This window comes from Aedes aegypti, chromosome 2, assembly GCF_002204515.2.
Source record: "Aedes aegypti strain LVP_AGWG chromosome 2, AaegL5.0 Primary Assembly, whole genome shotgun sequence".
Lineage (NCBI taxonomy): Eukaryota > Metazoa > Arthropoda > Insecta > Diptera > Culicidae > Aedes > Aedes aegypti.
In genome coordinates, this window is record NC_035108.1 from 279,182,338 (window position 1) to 279,199,611 (window position 17,274).

A 17,274-nucleotide genomic window follows, 5' to 3' on the forward strand; every position below is an offset into this window, starting at 1 on the left:
AACTGCTGCTCGCGGTGATGGATACAGGAAAAATTCTCCATGGATCGGAGAATACAGCTGCGGAAAAGTGCAATTATCTATTTTCGCTTTGTTTTGTGGACGGATAAAATCGCAAGGCAGCTGATCGCTGAAAATTGCTGTGAGGGATAAATCCATTATCGTGAGAGTGAGTGAGAATTCGGAAGCCTGATAAGTAGTGATCATAATCATGCAACAGATAAGAAGGTGAGAAAGAGAGAATATAGGGACGGGACAGTGATTAGTAATGAGTTGATTATGTAATTTTGTTAGAGAATTAAACAATGTAACAGTGCTAATAAGTAGCTTCAAAAGAATGATTTCACAGCATAACTGAGCCTTTCGGATCGTAAGACCGATTTACAACAATAAGTTGTTTTGAAATTGTCCGCGTGGTCTTCTAGTGCCCCTGTTAGATAAGAATCAGTCAAAAACATTCACACCGAATGCTCGCCATGATCTTATGACCAACATTTGTAAATGTATAGGCTTAGCTGATGAGGCTTTTCTAATAGGTAGTTCTTTCACTCATTGATTGTCTTCAAAACGTTGTCAAGTATAGAAAATTGATTTTATTTAATTTATTACTACAGTGAAGCTACATTGTACTCATTAAGTATTAGGTATTATTTTATGTTTTTATCACTATTGATATTATCAAGGCCAGAATTCCCAGTAAGTGGAGAATTTTATAGTACTAGAACACCATAGAAGATCGCTGGGGCCTTCCTTAGCCGTGTGGTTAGAGTCCGCGGCTACAAAGCAAAGCCATGCTGAAGGTGTCTGGGTTCAATTCCCGATCGGTCCATGATCTTTTCGTAATGGAAATTTCCTTTACTTCCCTGGGCATAGAGTATTATCGTACCTGCCACACGATATACGAATGCGATAATGGCAACTTTGGCAAAGAAAGCTCTCAGTTAATAAATGTGGAAGTGCTCTTAGAACACTAAGCTGAGTTGCCGGCTCTGTCCCAGTAGGGACGTTAATGCCAAGAAGAAGAAGAAGAAGAAGAAGAAGAAGATCGCTAAACATTACCTAATCATGGAACGGCGTTTTGCTCTATTATTTTAGGTAGATGCTATTGATCTCCCTGTGCTCCTATCCGCAGCCCGGTGCACGCGTTCTATTGGGTTTTGAAAACTTCGTAGAAGATTACAAATCGTCAATGTCATTCCCAATTGCTACCCCTCATTGCACATTCAAAGGTCTGATTGTGCTCCAAACCCACCCTCAGTTTGTAATCTTCTCGCCAGCTTGAAATTATATTTTCCCGAAGTGAAAGTAATTTTGATGAGTAATACCTGTACTATGCAGTAGTTTAACCAGAATATTCAGAAGATAAAATCTAAATTTTGTAACAAAAAGGGTGCCATTGCTTTGAAATTCACCCGACATCTAATCAAAGCTACTAACAACAGCGATCAATTATCAAAACTCATCGCTCCCTTGAAAATATAATCCCAAGCCCTGGGATATTTCGAACAGTGGCAATTTCAAAGGTAAAAATTGATATGTTCACAAATTTTAAATATAGAGGACTTGATTTATAGAAGGAATGATCATCCTGTAAAGAAATTTGAGTGGTGTTCTTGCAAATTGCTATAAAAAGTCGAGTATTCGAAATATGGATAATGTTCGGCATTTGGGACAAAACGGTACGCGCACTTCTTCAGTAATCGCCCAAAATAATTAGAAATTGAATGAAAACTGTAACTGATTGTTTTAATGGGATAGATTAGTTTTCAGATTTTGCCGCCAAAATGTTGCGGGTGCTCTTCAAAGAATATGAGATTTCGGTTCTAATGGATAATGGTTTAAAATGGCTTAAAATTTTAGTCGATCCAACGCTAAGAAGATTGGTCATGTTTTGTAGTTCAATTTTTGAAAAATGTCAAAATAAAATTTTAAAAGAGTTTTGGGATACCTGCGAAGCATGATTGCCTCATTGCTTTTCGAATTCCATTAAAAATTTGAATCAGACGTGTAATCACAGGGCTATTGATAGAACATTTTTGAATTTTTTTTAAGAAATTTTCCCGAACTTTTGCATGGAAGTGTAATTTCTTCTTTTTTCAAAGGATATCACGTATATCACGTATTTCTTCAAGAAATTTTAAGGAATTTCTTCTTAGGATTTTTCTCAATTTTCACAATGATTGTACAGCGATTTAACTTCCAAATTACTTCCAACATTTGTTTCAGAATAAAGCTTCTGTAACTCCACAGTCAAGATTCCTTTCTCTTAAGATTCTTACTGCATTTCCTTTTACGGAATCCTTTAAGGATTTTTCCACGTTTTTAAAGGATTTCCATGCGATGTACTCCAACCTTTCATATAATTTCCAAAGAAATTTCTTTAACTGTTTAGTAATTTTGCGACAATTCTTTATTGAACTTGTTATGGATCTTTTCTAAGAAGTTCTCAGGGAAATCATTCAAGATGGCACTTTGTGTGTTTTACAAAAATTCATTCAGAGATACTACCTATTACAGAAAAAAAACTACCATAGTGTTCCCCAAGAATTCAAACAATATCTAGAGTATTTCTAATGTCGATTCTTCAGGGATTCTTCCAGAAATGTATGTAGAAATTCATTCCGGAATTCCTCGAAAAATCATCGAATCAGGAATCATCGAATCATCGAATCACGAATCTCTAACAAATTCTTCCAAAGGAATATCTAATCCATTCTTCCTCAAAGAACTTCCCCATGAGATTTGTCAAGCAATCCTAATAGCGATTCTTCAAATCGCTCTAGAGATTTCTCATAGAAAACCTTCGAAATCTTTTCTAGGAATTTCTATTACGATCCCTCGGAGGAATCTAAAAAAATCCATGCCATAACTTTCCTTTCCTCATTTGAATTCCTCCTGATAATTTCCCAATAATTTATCTGGTTGTTCCCCCATAAATTATTTCATCTTTCGATGTATTTCAGCGATTGTTCAAAGAAATCCTTCAATGTATCTCAACACAAGTCCTGAAACAACTTTTAGAGCTTGTACAAAAGAAATTCAAGGGATATCTAGAGGAAAACTTGAAAAGTGTTTTTAAGCAAGTACAAGTAAATGCTTCTAGTAATTTTCTCCAGGATTTTTTTTTTCAGGGATGACTGAAGGAAATACTACAAGAATCTTTTACAAACATCCTCCAGTAATCACTCCAGGCGTTTTTTTTTTTTTAATAATTTCCAAGTTAACGCTTCCAGTATTTTTCTTCTGATTTTTTTTTCAGAAATGATCGAAGAATTTCTTTATTCTAGCCTTAGCCTGGTTCTAAGATTCTTCGTCAAAATAGTTATTTTTGCGTTTCTATAACGTGTGTGACAGATACTTTATGCCCATGACCGTCAATGAAACTTCTATTACGAAAATATCATGGCCTGTCCAAAGAACTTCAGCATGGTTTTGTTTTTTTACTCGCGGACTTGTCACGAGGCCCTTTCACCAAGGTATTCCTACAGGATTTTTTATAGAATAGGGATTACCGTAAAGATTGCTTCAAGTCCCGCGGAATTTAGGATCCTGTCCTGTGCTCTGAAATAACTAGCGTCACAGTAGGAATGCCATCTGGTCGGTATAATCTAAAGTTCATATTTCATTCCATTAGAAATATGAACATACAGTATACACTCAAAATAATCCAAACGTCATTGCTACGTGAAAAATCACGTAAACGATTTCAAATGAATTTTTCCCATGCTTTACCTGTCAAAGGTAACAACTACCGGGTTATACATGATAGTCAGATGGGGATACAGTGAATTTCACTTTGGTTGGCCCTTAGAGCTTACGTGAAATTCAAGTACGCACTTGTGTTCATTTTGACAACTGAAAATAGCGTTCATTCTGTGTTGTATTGAAAAAAGAAAATGGTGACCGCTGGCCATTTCAAAAACAAATCAATCATACGAGTATAGTTTAGCAAGTAATAATTGATCAGATAACCGTGAAACCAGCACAATTAAATATTTTATATTTTATCAATGGTTTGTTATATAGTACTGCTGCTGGAACTAACTAAATTAACATGCTCTATGCGAATCGTAAGTATGCAATCACAATTTCGTTGGTATGTGAATATTGCAATTCTGTTCGTTTACCTTTCGGGTGATTTCACAGAAATGATGTCCAAATATCTCTGGAGCATGGATACTGCTGAACCACCAGATTGATCCACTGTTATCATACTTAAATTTACTCAGGCCAACCCACAAAGACACCCGACGAAGAGCAAGTGACTGGGAGTTATCTGTTGCAAACCACTTAGTCTTGCAAACCAGTTGTTTCTAAATCCATATTGCGCTTGAAAAATAAATGCATTTCAATTGTATCTCATTAATATTGCCAAATTGGAAAACTGTGTGTTTTTAATTCCTTGCAAAATAACGGGATTTATTAAAACTATTACGTGATTCTAACAGTAGCTTCAGCTGGTAACCGCTAAATATCTTCGTAAAAGGTACGGGAAATTCCACGTAGCTATGACGTGAACTCCGGTGAAATGGGAGGGAATTAGGTGTTCATGTGTTCATTTTGTGCCACCTACGATTCACGTAAGTGCTATGTGAAAAGTGAGATGGAAAAAAACTACGTATGTTTTCACGTAGCCTTGACGTGTGGATTATTTTGAGTGTAATGAACACTACTTAAGGCTAAGTAGCTCGTCATTCGTTTTGGCATGAATGATGACTTTTCAGCTTGCATTTCAAAGTAATAAAACTCAGTCTTGATAGTTTATATTGACTTGAAAAAGTATCACTGTACGCGCTAACATGCATAAAGTATGCTGATACTTTTTCAGCTGTGTCAGTGCAAACCCAACTGATTATCTTCGATTCGAAATCGTGAGATGTATTAGCAACAATCATCAACGACGCGTACAAATTTCAATGACGGCCTACTTCGCCTTAACTTACTTACCTTACTTAACATACTTACTTACCTAAAATACTATATTTATTTTATTAGGTGTAAAAAATGAGAATGATTTCAATACCTTTCTGTAATTAAAGTACAGAGCGTAATTTTGCTTCTCTCCAAGAGAATTGCTCTCTGAACTGTCTAAAATTGAGTGGCATGTTTCTTTTCGTTCAGGTGCTGTCAGTTCAATCGGAGATGGCGTCGGAACAGCAAGCGTGCTGTACGGTTTTACGAAAAGCATGGTCATCGACCCGAAATGAACCCGACCAACTGGTCCCAGTGCCGTCCTATTGAGGATTTTTTTGGCTCCCTAAGTACTCTAGCGTACAAAAATAATTGGCGGGTCAAGGATAAAAAGCAGTTGACCACAAGGATCCGTAAGATGGACGTCAGTGCCGTCCAGCGCTCTTGTGAGAGCATCGCGACTTAGTTGCGTCGTACGACTGATTAGGGCCCTTTCTCCAATATTCATTGACGTTTTTTTTAGAATAAACATTGTTTTAATAAAAAAAAATCTTAGCTCTATGGATTTTTTACTACCCGTTATACTATGAAGCTGTATATTTTTATAATTGTTACAACGCGGTCTACTTCTGATAGACGACATGAAATAAATAAATAAATATAGAAAAACAGAAACTCATAAAATGCTTTATTCTGTATGATTTTACGAATCCCTAGTATTTTCTACTATTCAAGTAGGTATTTCTCTATTCAAGAGAGATTTTTTGAATTCCATCAAGATTCTACGATAATTCTTACAGAAATACTCTGGTAATTTAAACGACAAATTGAACGGCCAACAATGTTCATGTACAATGCTTCTAAAAGTTCTTAAAAGACTTAAAAGTAACTGGAAATGACCAGAATGTTCATACCTAATCCTTAATCCTTCGGGAGAGTCACATGCACATCAAATCGAAAAGATTACACTGTCGTAGGCATTGGTACAAATACTGAATTATTCCATGGTACGGTTTTCTCCAGTAATCATTCCTGTTGTCCAAGATTGCCAGAATTACTATTAGTCTATATAACAAGTTTCCTTCGTTCCAGTGAAAAGAAACTCAGACTCTTCCATTTGGGATTCCAAGAACTATAACCTTATCAATCGGCATAACCGGAACACTATGGGAATGACTTCAAGCGAAATGCTTCACATTTCAAAGATTTTTTAAGCAAAATATCCATCAGACCTCAGGCAAAATGCTTCACATTTCAGAGATTTTTGAAGCAAAAATACCCATCAGCCGGTTAACATTGATACAAATTACTGATTACCATGCAAAATCTGCAACTCAAATTACATTTTCTGACAGTTTGACCCAAATATATCCAGATGACACCTAGATAACTGTGATCTCATAGTTGATTATTTGATTATTTTTCTCAAAAATATACATCATATACAATATAATCTAACATTACACACTTTCTTTTTATTCTATCGTTACAGAGTCAATTTTCTACTTGCGTCTGTCTGTGCATTGTTGCACTGATTATTACATCACATGGCCATCCAGCACAATCCCCCCGATCGGCTGTAAACGATGCCAACGGCAGTATAATGTCACCAATCAAAAAAGATGTCTTCATGTCACGAGGCTGGGGCGCCTCAGGAATGCCATTCACAATGTTATACCTAAATCACTTCACGAAACAACAAAAGGCCTACGCACAACACCAGTTACAGCAGATGCAAAAACTTCGTGAGCAAGAAGCTGCGGAGGCTGATGCTAACCGTGAGCTCCGAACTATTGAAGATGAACTTGAGCAGCCTAGAATGCTACCTTACGGATCAAGATATCCTGAATCGATGACCAATACACAACCGACCGAAATCGGACAGAGTGGCGGCTTCAAAGAGATGGAAGAGTACTCGGATGGTGCTATCTATGTACCATCCAAACCCAACTCACCACGGAGACAGTATAATGTACCTCAGCTGTTCGTGTCGTATGGTTGGGGACCAATGGGCTAAATTGCTGCATGGCAGTCGATAAAAGTGTTAGCGTTTAATTCTTATTTATTTTTCTCAGATGTAACTCTAGATATTATGTACCTTCTCGTGCCATCCAAACTAACAACTCAGATTTCTCAATGTGATGTCTTGACTCTTTGTGTGTGTAAAACGTATCATATCGATATACCAGCCAAAATAAAATAATTTGAAAACAGTACTCACCGTCCATCTCCTTCATAGCCCGAATGAAATCCTGCGGGTCTTTAAAGCTCACAAAACCATAGCCTTTGCTTTTGCTCGTTCGCTTATCTCGTATCACTTTGGCGCGCTGGAACGAAGGGAACTTGTTGAAGGTGCGCGTCAACAATTCATCATTCACGTCGTTGCCCAAATCGCCGCAGAAAATTCGGAAATCGTCATCGGGCCAGTCCCCAAGGGATTGATCCTCCCACGTTTGGCCACCGGCTACGCGCACCGTCTGAAAGCAGGTGGGAGACAAAAAAAGGGAAAGGGAAATTAATTACATACGCGGAATTGAATGTAACGGATGTGAAATGATTGTATGAGTTGAGTATTGAGGGGAATGAAAAGTTTCAAATAGTTTTGTTGAATTAGGTGAGAATGTTCCGAAACAAATCAAGGTGGGAAAACGACATAATAAATATTGTATTTATTTTCAGCTTCATAATTTGTCATAAACCCGCCTGTAACTTTTTTTAGGGTTGAATATTTTTCCAAATGCGCAGGGAATAGAGTATCTTTGTACACTAGGGCGATTCAAAATTGAAAAATGTTTGAAGGTCGAATCTCCCATATCTTCCTTACCATCTTTACTATGAAAATGGTAGCCTGTGAAATCTCCAACTTTTTACTATAAATATGCAATTTTCAGCTTTTTCGGTGGTGTTTTAAAGGTGGTCCAAAGACAATGTAGGATTGTATGGAAATTACTATACAGAAATTTAGAAAAATGTTCCAAATACGTTAGTACTGTAATGTAACTACAAATTTATAATCCTATAGTGGAAACTCATGTTTTAAACCTCAATGAAAGATTTTGCTGAAAAACAAACCCCTTTCAAGCTAATTTAGCTTGGGATTTTTGTAGATGTTTGTAGGACTATAATCCCATATGAAGCATAATAATAGCTAAAAAACTCATGAATCTATCATAAAGTAACTTTTCGCCTATCCGTTGGATCGAATTGCTCTCTTCAGAAAATTTCTTTACTACGGTTTGAAGAATGAGTTTTCACTATGGGACGATAAGTTTGTACTTTCATTCCGTCCTAACATTTTTAAAATTTCTCCATAATAATGTCGATTCAATTTTACATTGTCTTTGGGCCACCTTTAAATCACCACCGAAAAAGCTGAAAATTTCACAGAACACTATTCTTATGGTAAGGATGGTAAGGAAGATATGGGAGATTTAATTTTCAAACTTTTTAAATTTTGAGCCGCTCTATTTTACACACGATACACAAATGCAAAACTGGCGAACTGACCAGTGATGATATGTCACCAGTATGTAGCACTAGCGTGTGAGCAAGGGGGTGGTCACTCTACGCACTTCATTCGGCACAGCTGTGCCTTCAAAGTGCCAAGGTGTGCCAAGCGTGCCAAACCTACTATAATTCTACATCCCATAAAAATCAATGAACTGAAATTATGGAAAAAACATTCTCAGCAAGCATTGACATGTTTCATTTTCTTCTGGCTTGCCTCTCAAATTTTACATTACTTCCCAATCACTGTTTTTCATGGAGCTGTGTTTTTCCGGGATACATTTTACTTACATTAGAGACCGTACATAAATGACGTGACATTTTAAAGGGAAGGACAGTTTACGATTTTGTGACCAATCATGTATTAGGTATAGAGAAAATGATACGATGGGGAGGGGAGAGCTAAAAACTTGGCAAAAAATGCTACGTATTTATGAACGTTTTCTTATCGCAGGGGAAACTATTGAGAGAGTTATTCAAGTATATGAAACACTTCAATGGGAAGGAAGAAAACGACCCACATGATTTCAAAGACAACACGGAAACTGTGACACGGAGCGTCAACGGGATCGTTGTGGCAGGGAGGGGGTGCGAAGAGTTGGGAGCAAATTACGGTGAAAACATCGCGATGCAGTAAGACGTATGCCATATGTGGATCCCTGTAATCCTCTGAACACACGGCGATGATGATGATCTTCAAAATCAAATTAGATTCCCAACATTTTTACCCATTTCAACATCTTTGGAAGTTGCTTTGAGCTAACAAGGTCACGGACGCTTTTCTGTAGGTATCTTTTAATCAAGATTAGGAGGTTCGTTCTGAATCCGAAACCAACACGAAAGTTTTGGAAAATCTGTGTTTGACATGTGGCAAACAACTCAGAAAACTCAATGATTGCTGGGACGAACATTTCAGTTCACTGTGATTTTTATAGCAACCCACTTTGGTAGGGTGTGCCAGTCAGTGCGCCGAAAAGTGCCATAGCTGCGCAAGGCACACTGTGTAGAGTGACCACCCCCTTGCGTGTGAGGTAAAGTGACTTGACATGCGAGACATTCCCGGATTCGAGCAACCTGTCCCGCATTACCAAGCTGGGAATGGTAATAGTAGTAGGCTTGAATTTCGCGAAAATCACGTGGCTTCTCTCACTACAGTAGTTTCAAAGGGCTGTTTTTTATCACGCCAATCTGTCATGAAACGGCCTACTTTCCTGCACTGAAGTATGCGGTGCGGGAATACTCATTACGCAACTGAAACCAGTAGTGCTGTAATGATTCATTATGTAACGCTTACTCATAACGCAACTGAGTTGCGTAATGATTCATAACACAACAAGTTTTTAGAAATTGTAAAAAGATGGTGAATGCATTCCGATATATTTTCTGATACCCTCAAGTGGTCTTTTTTGAAATTGCAAAAAATGTTGTACGTAACTCGTTGCAGAACTTGATTTTTAGAGCACTCGACGTAATTATCCTATTTAATTTATATAAATTTACGACTCGTTCTGTAAAAATCATCATTCTGCAACTTGTTCCATAAACTACTATTTATTTATTTTTCGTGGATGTTATTTGATATGCAAAACGCAATCTCAAGGTGTAGTTTTTTACGTAGCACTCGGTAGGAGAACATGATTCAATTCGGACCTTGTAACAGAGAGTTTTGTGAAATCTCCTACTAGGACCATGACTAGACATGTTTGGATATGTCCGAATTGGACCAAAATGTTCCAATTCGGACCCCCCATGTTTAATTCGAACCACCTTAAAAAATGAAAACATAAACTCAATGCGTGACAAATTTCAATTTAATTCGAGTCAAAACTAGAATGTGAATTTCATTTTAAAAAATGGGGTGGGTAATGTCTGTTACACTACCGCGGGGTTAACGTAGGACTACTATGGACAAAACTTCGATCAAATCTGGGCCAGACTCTAACAACAGTGCGGTAGTTTTTTTTTTTGCAGATGATAGGTGCTGTGATTGTGAGTATTATTACGTTATGGTTTAAGGGAGATCTGTCATTTGGTTTGGAAGCTTTTTCAGAGTTTCGGATTTCAAAATAAAATATTAAAAAAAAATCAGTGGGGATTGTGTCAGGCCTATTGTGAATTGTTCATAACAAATGAGATATTGTATGATGCTACGAGAAGAATTAAGAGATTATAGTAAACACGTGGTATACACACTAGGAAATAATACACAATTAACTCTCTAGTACCGTCGATGGGGGTGACAATGGGTCTAGGGGGTGAGATTGGGTCAAAACGGAAAAATATGTTTTGTGAAATATTTCCGCTAATAACGCTGATATTACCAAAATTAATAATTCATATGTTAGGGAACATATTATTACACATAATTCATAACAATATGCATTTTTAGAAATAGTGGTTTTTGTTTACTACATCAATAAACTTGCATGTAGAAACTAGATAAAATTTACAACATTAAATTTCTCCTGTACAAAGTATCACGTATGTACTTTAGCCTCTATCGTTGTATTAGTAGAATGTTGAAAATCTTTTCATTACACATCACAGGTATTTTCCGGAATCTGTTCGATTTTCCCACAAAAAAATCATTTTTTTCGGTACGATGTCTAAAACATTGAAAATGGGGGTGAGATTGGGTCAAGTAAGAGCGATAGTAAATGAAATTCCAAGTCCACTTTTTTGACATTTTACGGTGCCGGGTGTTCTCTTTTTTCATTAAGATATGTGTTTTCTTTCTAAATACAGCATCTCTGAAACATCAAACAAGTCTACTTAAGTATTCCGTGCATTAAATAACACTGCGGAACACGTTTTTGTCTCCAGCACCAAAATACCGCTATTCACTTAATTAAGGGTTGCTGAATCCATTGCCGTTTTCAGAAATATCATAGCACGTCTAGGTTTTGAGATATCGACCGTTGAAAATGCAAAAAATGACTGTCAGCCAACTTGCATGCAAGTTTGCCAGCTTGTAAGGTAATATATTGGCTTAATTTACCACAGAATTCAAACTTTATGTGTATAACAACACTTATCATTAAAGTTTGTAATACTTTCGATACGGAAAATTTATTTTTTGATGGTTTAGAGAATTGTTGTATTTTGCCATATAGAAGAAACGAAGAATTTTGTATGGAGACTGCAAGCATGTTGAAAAAATCGATTTAATCGAAATTTAATCGTGCAATTTCAATCAAATTGTGTCTGAAATGAAAGTTCAAGTTCTATTTGGCATGTTTGGTGGATTAGATTACAAAAAAGTTTGATAAATTGTACTTTAAATTTCATGTAAACATTAACAAAACCAGTGTTTTATACAACTTTGGCGACCTGTAGCTAAAAATTGTGACGTGCTGGAACATTTCTGAGAATGGCACCAGATTCAGCAACCCCAAATCTACTAGAGACACATAATTTGATCCTTGAGACACGCAAAAATGTCATTTTTGTTACGCTGTGTAACAATGCAACGCATTTTGAAAACTTCTCAAACCAGCAACTGTGTTTCGTGCGCAGCAACATCGTAAATTTTTATCAAAAGGGTGTTTTTTTCTAAATTTGATTATTTATTAGTGTTTTCATATTAAAGAAACATCTCACGGAAGTACAAATGAGTTGGATCGCTGAAATACTGGGATTATGACGTCAACTTCTGCCTGAAATTTATTAATCGTGGAATGTCGCACCGAAATTTAACTATTTGCGAAGGTTTAAAATAATCACTGTTTCAGTACACCTTTGGGGAAACTAAATGGGCTTTATAGCAATGGGGATGAGACTTTGAAGACAATTTGAGGGAAAAACCAAGAAAATTTATGTAAACTTGACGATAAATGTTGGGTTTACATATTTTTTCTCATAGCTCTTCAATTTTCAGTATAATCTTTCCTTTAAGTGGGTTTATCATACTTGTGAAACATCTTAGATATCTTTTTGTCTTGTTTGCATCGTTTTTTGTCAATATTTTTTAGTTGTGAATGGTTTTGAAATCATACTCTTAAAAACAAGTTATTTCAATTACAGTGTCCCAATGTCTATGGGGTGAGATTGGGTCATTTTTCATTCACTTGTGGTGCCGCTGTGAATAAATATTTGTCTTTAATTTTTTGAACAGTTGTTTATGTACCATCAAAGTACATACACACCAAATTTGAAGTTTATTGGAGTTAAATTGCGATAGTTATTCAAAAAATAAATCGCACATATCCCTTTTTGACCCATTGTCACCCCCAACGACGGTACATAGTTTCCCAAACTGTGGGTCGCGACCCTCTGGGGGGTCGTGAGCTGATCTCTGGTGGGCCGCGAAAAAAAAAACACTAAGCTTTTTGATTGTCTCCTTGAATTGAGGCAACTGATTTCAAGTTATGCATTACTCTCTTAATTATATTTCTTCAAATTAAAACAAACTGTCCCAATGATCGATTAGCATTGTATCAGTAGCTACCAAGGTTGCTACAATAAAAAATCTTCTGTTCATGGGGGTCTTAAGCTGAAACGTCCAATGAATGACAAAATACTTGGCCAAGAGTTACCATTAGGACCACTAGCTGTTGAAGTTTAATAAACTAAAGATACTAAATTTCATCAATATTTTTCTGAAATTCGGAGTTGCATTCATTGAACTTCACTTTAAAAGCTAGTAGTTTAGTAAATTTTATTGAGTATATGCGCTTAATTTATTAATTTTATGAACTCGACAAAATGGATAAATATAAATTTCTGATGACTAGCTAACAAATTTTAATCTCGTGAATAATTATAATAGTTGCGAAGTCACATTAAGGACTGCATGTTTTTCAAGTAAGAGAGATGAACAAGTAAACTTTTTATCGTCATAATTTTTAAATTTGGCATGTTATTCTTGTTCATATTACTTTGCATTACATTTATTTATTTCTCTTAAAAATGATCAATCATGTTATGCAAGATGATTTATCGGCATTAAAGGCTTTTAAATATTTATAAAGTCGCCATATTCTTAAAAAAAAAAACAATTTTACCAATAACCTCCATTAAAAACAGTAAAGCTATAAAATACTGACGAACAGCTTGGTGTCAGCAAATTTTTCACGAAGCTTGAATGCTCGCATAGAGGTAATATGCCCGTTTTCTGATCGTAACATGGAGAGTTTATTTCTAGGTCTGATATTTTAGATTTTTTTTATGATTTGGCTCCACAGTTCAACAGAATCTTAGGTGATTTTCCACATATGTTTAACTGTTGAGATTTCTATGTAATTTCATCGGAAAACGAATGACCTATAGAACTTATTTATTTACGATTTTCCCTGGTGGGTAGCAAAGCAGACGATTAACGCAAAAGTGGGTCGCGCACTCAAAAAATTTGGGAACCTATGCTCTAGTACACATTTGTTGGCCCTGAAAAGGGCCGATTGAACGGTGAGATTCGAGTAACACGGACACACATTTTGACGGCGCACATGTTGGAATCCTCCTCGTCCGTTGAGGTTTACCGTAACGGTGGCGACAACGATGAGCACTTCTACGAGCGGCTTTGGCTGATTTTCTGTATCGTACAAATCTTGCGTTGGCGCACCGATTCATGCAGCCAATTCTGGAAGCGCGAATCGATCTACAAATCTTGAGCGATTTTACAAACCGGATGCTGGATTTGCAGCAGCTTGATGATCAAGAGCTCTGTGGCACAGGTAGCGAGGAGCTGACCAGGTTCAGAGGACCTCTTACCAGCTCGAAAGCGAAATTAGAATGAAACCGAATTCATCGACGGAGGTATGCTTTATACCCTTAAAATAGCAGATGATGCTCCTGCTTTTCGTATTCTTCGCTTTCTGATCTGGGAAATAGGCTACAGTCAACTTTCGTTCGTTGCACTAAACTTGTAGCCCACTTAATGAAAAACTTTCACTAATCGGGCTGAGTTTCGAGCTGTCAAATAATATAGAACAAAAGAAAAACAGAGCTACCAACATTGATAAATTGCGAATTATGTCAGAAAATGACGTTTGCCTTCGTTTTAGATGGGCTATAGCACAACTAACGGGAGCCCAATTAAAACGTAGCCCACTTAAAGAGAGTGCAACGAACGAAATTCGACTGTATATGAAATTGATGTCTTGGCAAGGGATGTACAAGATTAGCATTATGCTGTTATTGCATCCCGACGGCACTGCAGCGAGATGAATTAAGAGATTATAGCAAGTATGTGGTAAACATATTGAGCATTTTGCACCTTATTAGACTACTGTGCAAATAATTTTTGCACAGTGAACATTTTCACACCTCACACAGACACTTGCATAACAGCCTGACAGTTGCTTCGATACCAACATTTTTGCCTTTGATTTGTTTTTTCTTTGCGCGAACGAATTTCTGACTCTCGAAATGCATATTATTCTAGTCAACATCTTAAATAAGATAAATGAACAATTTATCGTATTGTATTTTCAAAATGTATGTATGAGAAAATATCTATATTTGTATTGTTACGATACTTAACCACCCATACATTATATTGCAAAAATCTCATATACTATACAGTGAACTGTTCAAAACAATATATTGTATTGTAATTGTATTGTCATTTTACAATATACTGTATTGTATTTCCAATATATCGGGTAGTACTGTTACAATACGTTATATTAATTTTGTATTGTATGTTTTATCTGGGTTGATTTGTTTATAAGTATACTTTGTTTATAAGTATACTGATTGCGTAGAAATAAAAATACAGTCCATTTGGTTTCAGTGTAGAGAAATACATTAACAGAATTTGCGTTACCTTTCATATCAAGAAACCTTGTCAGATGAATCAGTAGTAAAATAAATCTTGTACCGAGCAGACGCGTACGACTTTAGTTCTTTCCGACCATCAAGTATCGCAAGTCCGAACCACGTGAAAATTCCCCCCGAACATTTTTGGTCCTATCGTGACCCGGATATGGACAGTTTTTGCGGTTCCCGGATGGTTTGATCGGTTTCGTTTGTGATCGCGATCGCGAGTGCAAGAAAGTGGTGAATTTGCACCAAGTGCAAAAAATTGCGCCGCCATTGTTGTAAAATCGATGCGGCGGTGTGCAAGCAGAAACGTGTTCGAAGGAGCGCGATGCTTCTAGAAGCACGATAAACAGTGAAAAAGTGAAATGATCCGCATGGTTTGCGGATGATCGCCAGGCGGTCATTGAGTGTACGGTTCCCGGTTTGGCGTTCCGCCCCGGTCGGAACTTACGTTTCGGCACGTTTGCCGAAGTGAGGTTATGAAAGTGTTACACACATAGGGTGTGCTAGTGAAATGCTTCTGAAAGAAGCATTGGTGTGAGTGTGGTTTCCCACCAGAGTGGTGAGACCACGTACATCAACAGCAGCACTAAGCTGACAAGAACAAGTGTACTGTGGACTGATTGCTGTGTGCATAGGGCATGCTAGCAAAAGAAAACGAAGCGCAAGGCTTCAGAAGAAAAGTTTTTAGTTGTGTATGTGGGCACTGTACCCCAGTGGTATGGTGAAGAATGGTGGTTTCACGCATAGGACGTGCTGACAGTAATGTTCGAAGCACAAAGCTTCTGGTGAAAGTGTAGTTGTGTGCGCCGGAGCTGTCTGCGTGTTGTGGCCGTACAGAAGCGTAGTTGTGTTGAATTGCTGCACACATAGGGTGTTGCCAGCAACAGCAAAGAAAGCACGAAGCTTCAGGAAAAGTGTGGTTATGTGCAAACTTGAATTGCTAAAGTAATAGTGCGAAGATTACAAAAGAACAAACGACAGCCAGTGTACTCGAAAAAAGAAAAAAAAACGAATGATAAATGAGTGAACAAAAAAGAATTCAAATGAAGATTATCGCGTAACTCCAAGAGTAACAAGAAGTGTTGTGGCAAGAAGAAACCTATTGGCAGCTTTAACGGGATCGAGCGCTCGTGAGGACGCTGCTAATACTGTGGAAGAAGAAAATCAGTGTAATTTGGTGGACTCAAGTGTTCGTACACAGGGCTTAAATCCCTTGCAAAGGCCACTAGAGCTCAGTGTTGCATATCAAAAAGAGCTAGATCGAGTGAAAAAGAGCAACGAGAAATGGAGCGCAAATTGGAGAATTTGTGCGATCGTTTGGAGCTCATCATGGAGAAAATGCTTCGCATCAAAGAGGCATTGAACCAAGACGCTGCGAATAATGTACACTTCTTAAATCTGCAGCTGCAAACAATTCAGAAGTCGTATGAAGAGTACGACTCAGTGTACAACGAAGCGGTAAGTCTCGTCGCCAAGGATAAAAAAGGTGAGTGGAAAAATGATTACCTCAATTTTGAAACCCTTCACGCCGAGCTGTACGTAACGGCGCAGACAAGGATTGCAGACCTGCAACGGGGTGAATCAAATCGAGCTTTGACGCTAAACGCTAATGCGTCAGAGTTTTCTCCACGACCTCAGGTGGTACACAGTGTCCCTCACCTCCAAGTGCCGCTACCGACATTTGACGGAAAATTGGAGAACTGGCACTCCTTCAAATGTATGTTTCAAACCGTAATGGGTCGGTATCCAAATGAGTCGCCAGCGATCAAATTATACCACCTTAAAAATTCCCTAATCGGCAACGCTGCAGGTAAGATTGATCAAGAGGTGATAAACAATAATGACTACGAGTCAGCATGGCGTTTACTGGAGGATGCTTATGAAGATGAACGATTGATTATCGATACTCATATCGATGCGTTGCTTGATCTGCCGAAGTTGACCAGGGAAAACGGCGACGAGATGCGTAAGCTTGTTGAAACGTGTACAAAACATGTTGATGCGCTAAAGAATCAAGATCTTCCAGTAGAGGGCCTGTCGGAAATGATTCTTATCAACGTTATCAGTAAGCGACTGGACAGAGAGAGCAGGAAG

The 17,274-nt window shown here is 37.4% G+C and overlaps 2 protein-coding genes across 4 annotated transcripts in view; one reads left to right on the forward strand and one right to left on the reverse strand.

The window, feature by feature from the left end:
- Positions 1 to 7,124, forward strand: part of LOC5573649 — a 34,470-nt gene extending 27,346 nt beyond the window's left edge. The window contains exon 2 of the mRNA XM_001660925.2: positions 6,401 to 7,124. Coding sequence (XP_001660975.1) covers positions 6,401 to 6,925 — 525 coding nt within the window. The 3' untranslated portion in view covers positions 6,926 to 7,124. The remainder of the gene's footprint in view (positions 1 to 6,400) is intronic.
- Positions 1 to 17,274, reverse strand: part of LOC5573648 (RNA-binding protein 42) — a 65,472-nt gene that overhangs the window by 38,392 nt on the left and 9,806 nt on the right. For 2 of the 3 annotated variants that reach the window (XM_021845172.1, XM_001660924.2), the window contains exon 4: positions 7,130 to 7,385. In XM_021845172.1, coding sequence (XP_021700864.1) covers positions 7,130 to 7,385 — 256 coding nt within the window. Of the gene's footprint in view, positions 1 to 6,425; positions 7,386 to 17,274 lie in introns of those variants that run through there. The other variant, XM_021845171.1, reaches the window with a different exon arrangement.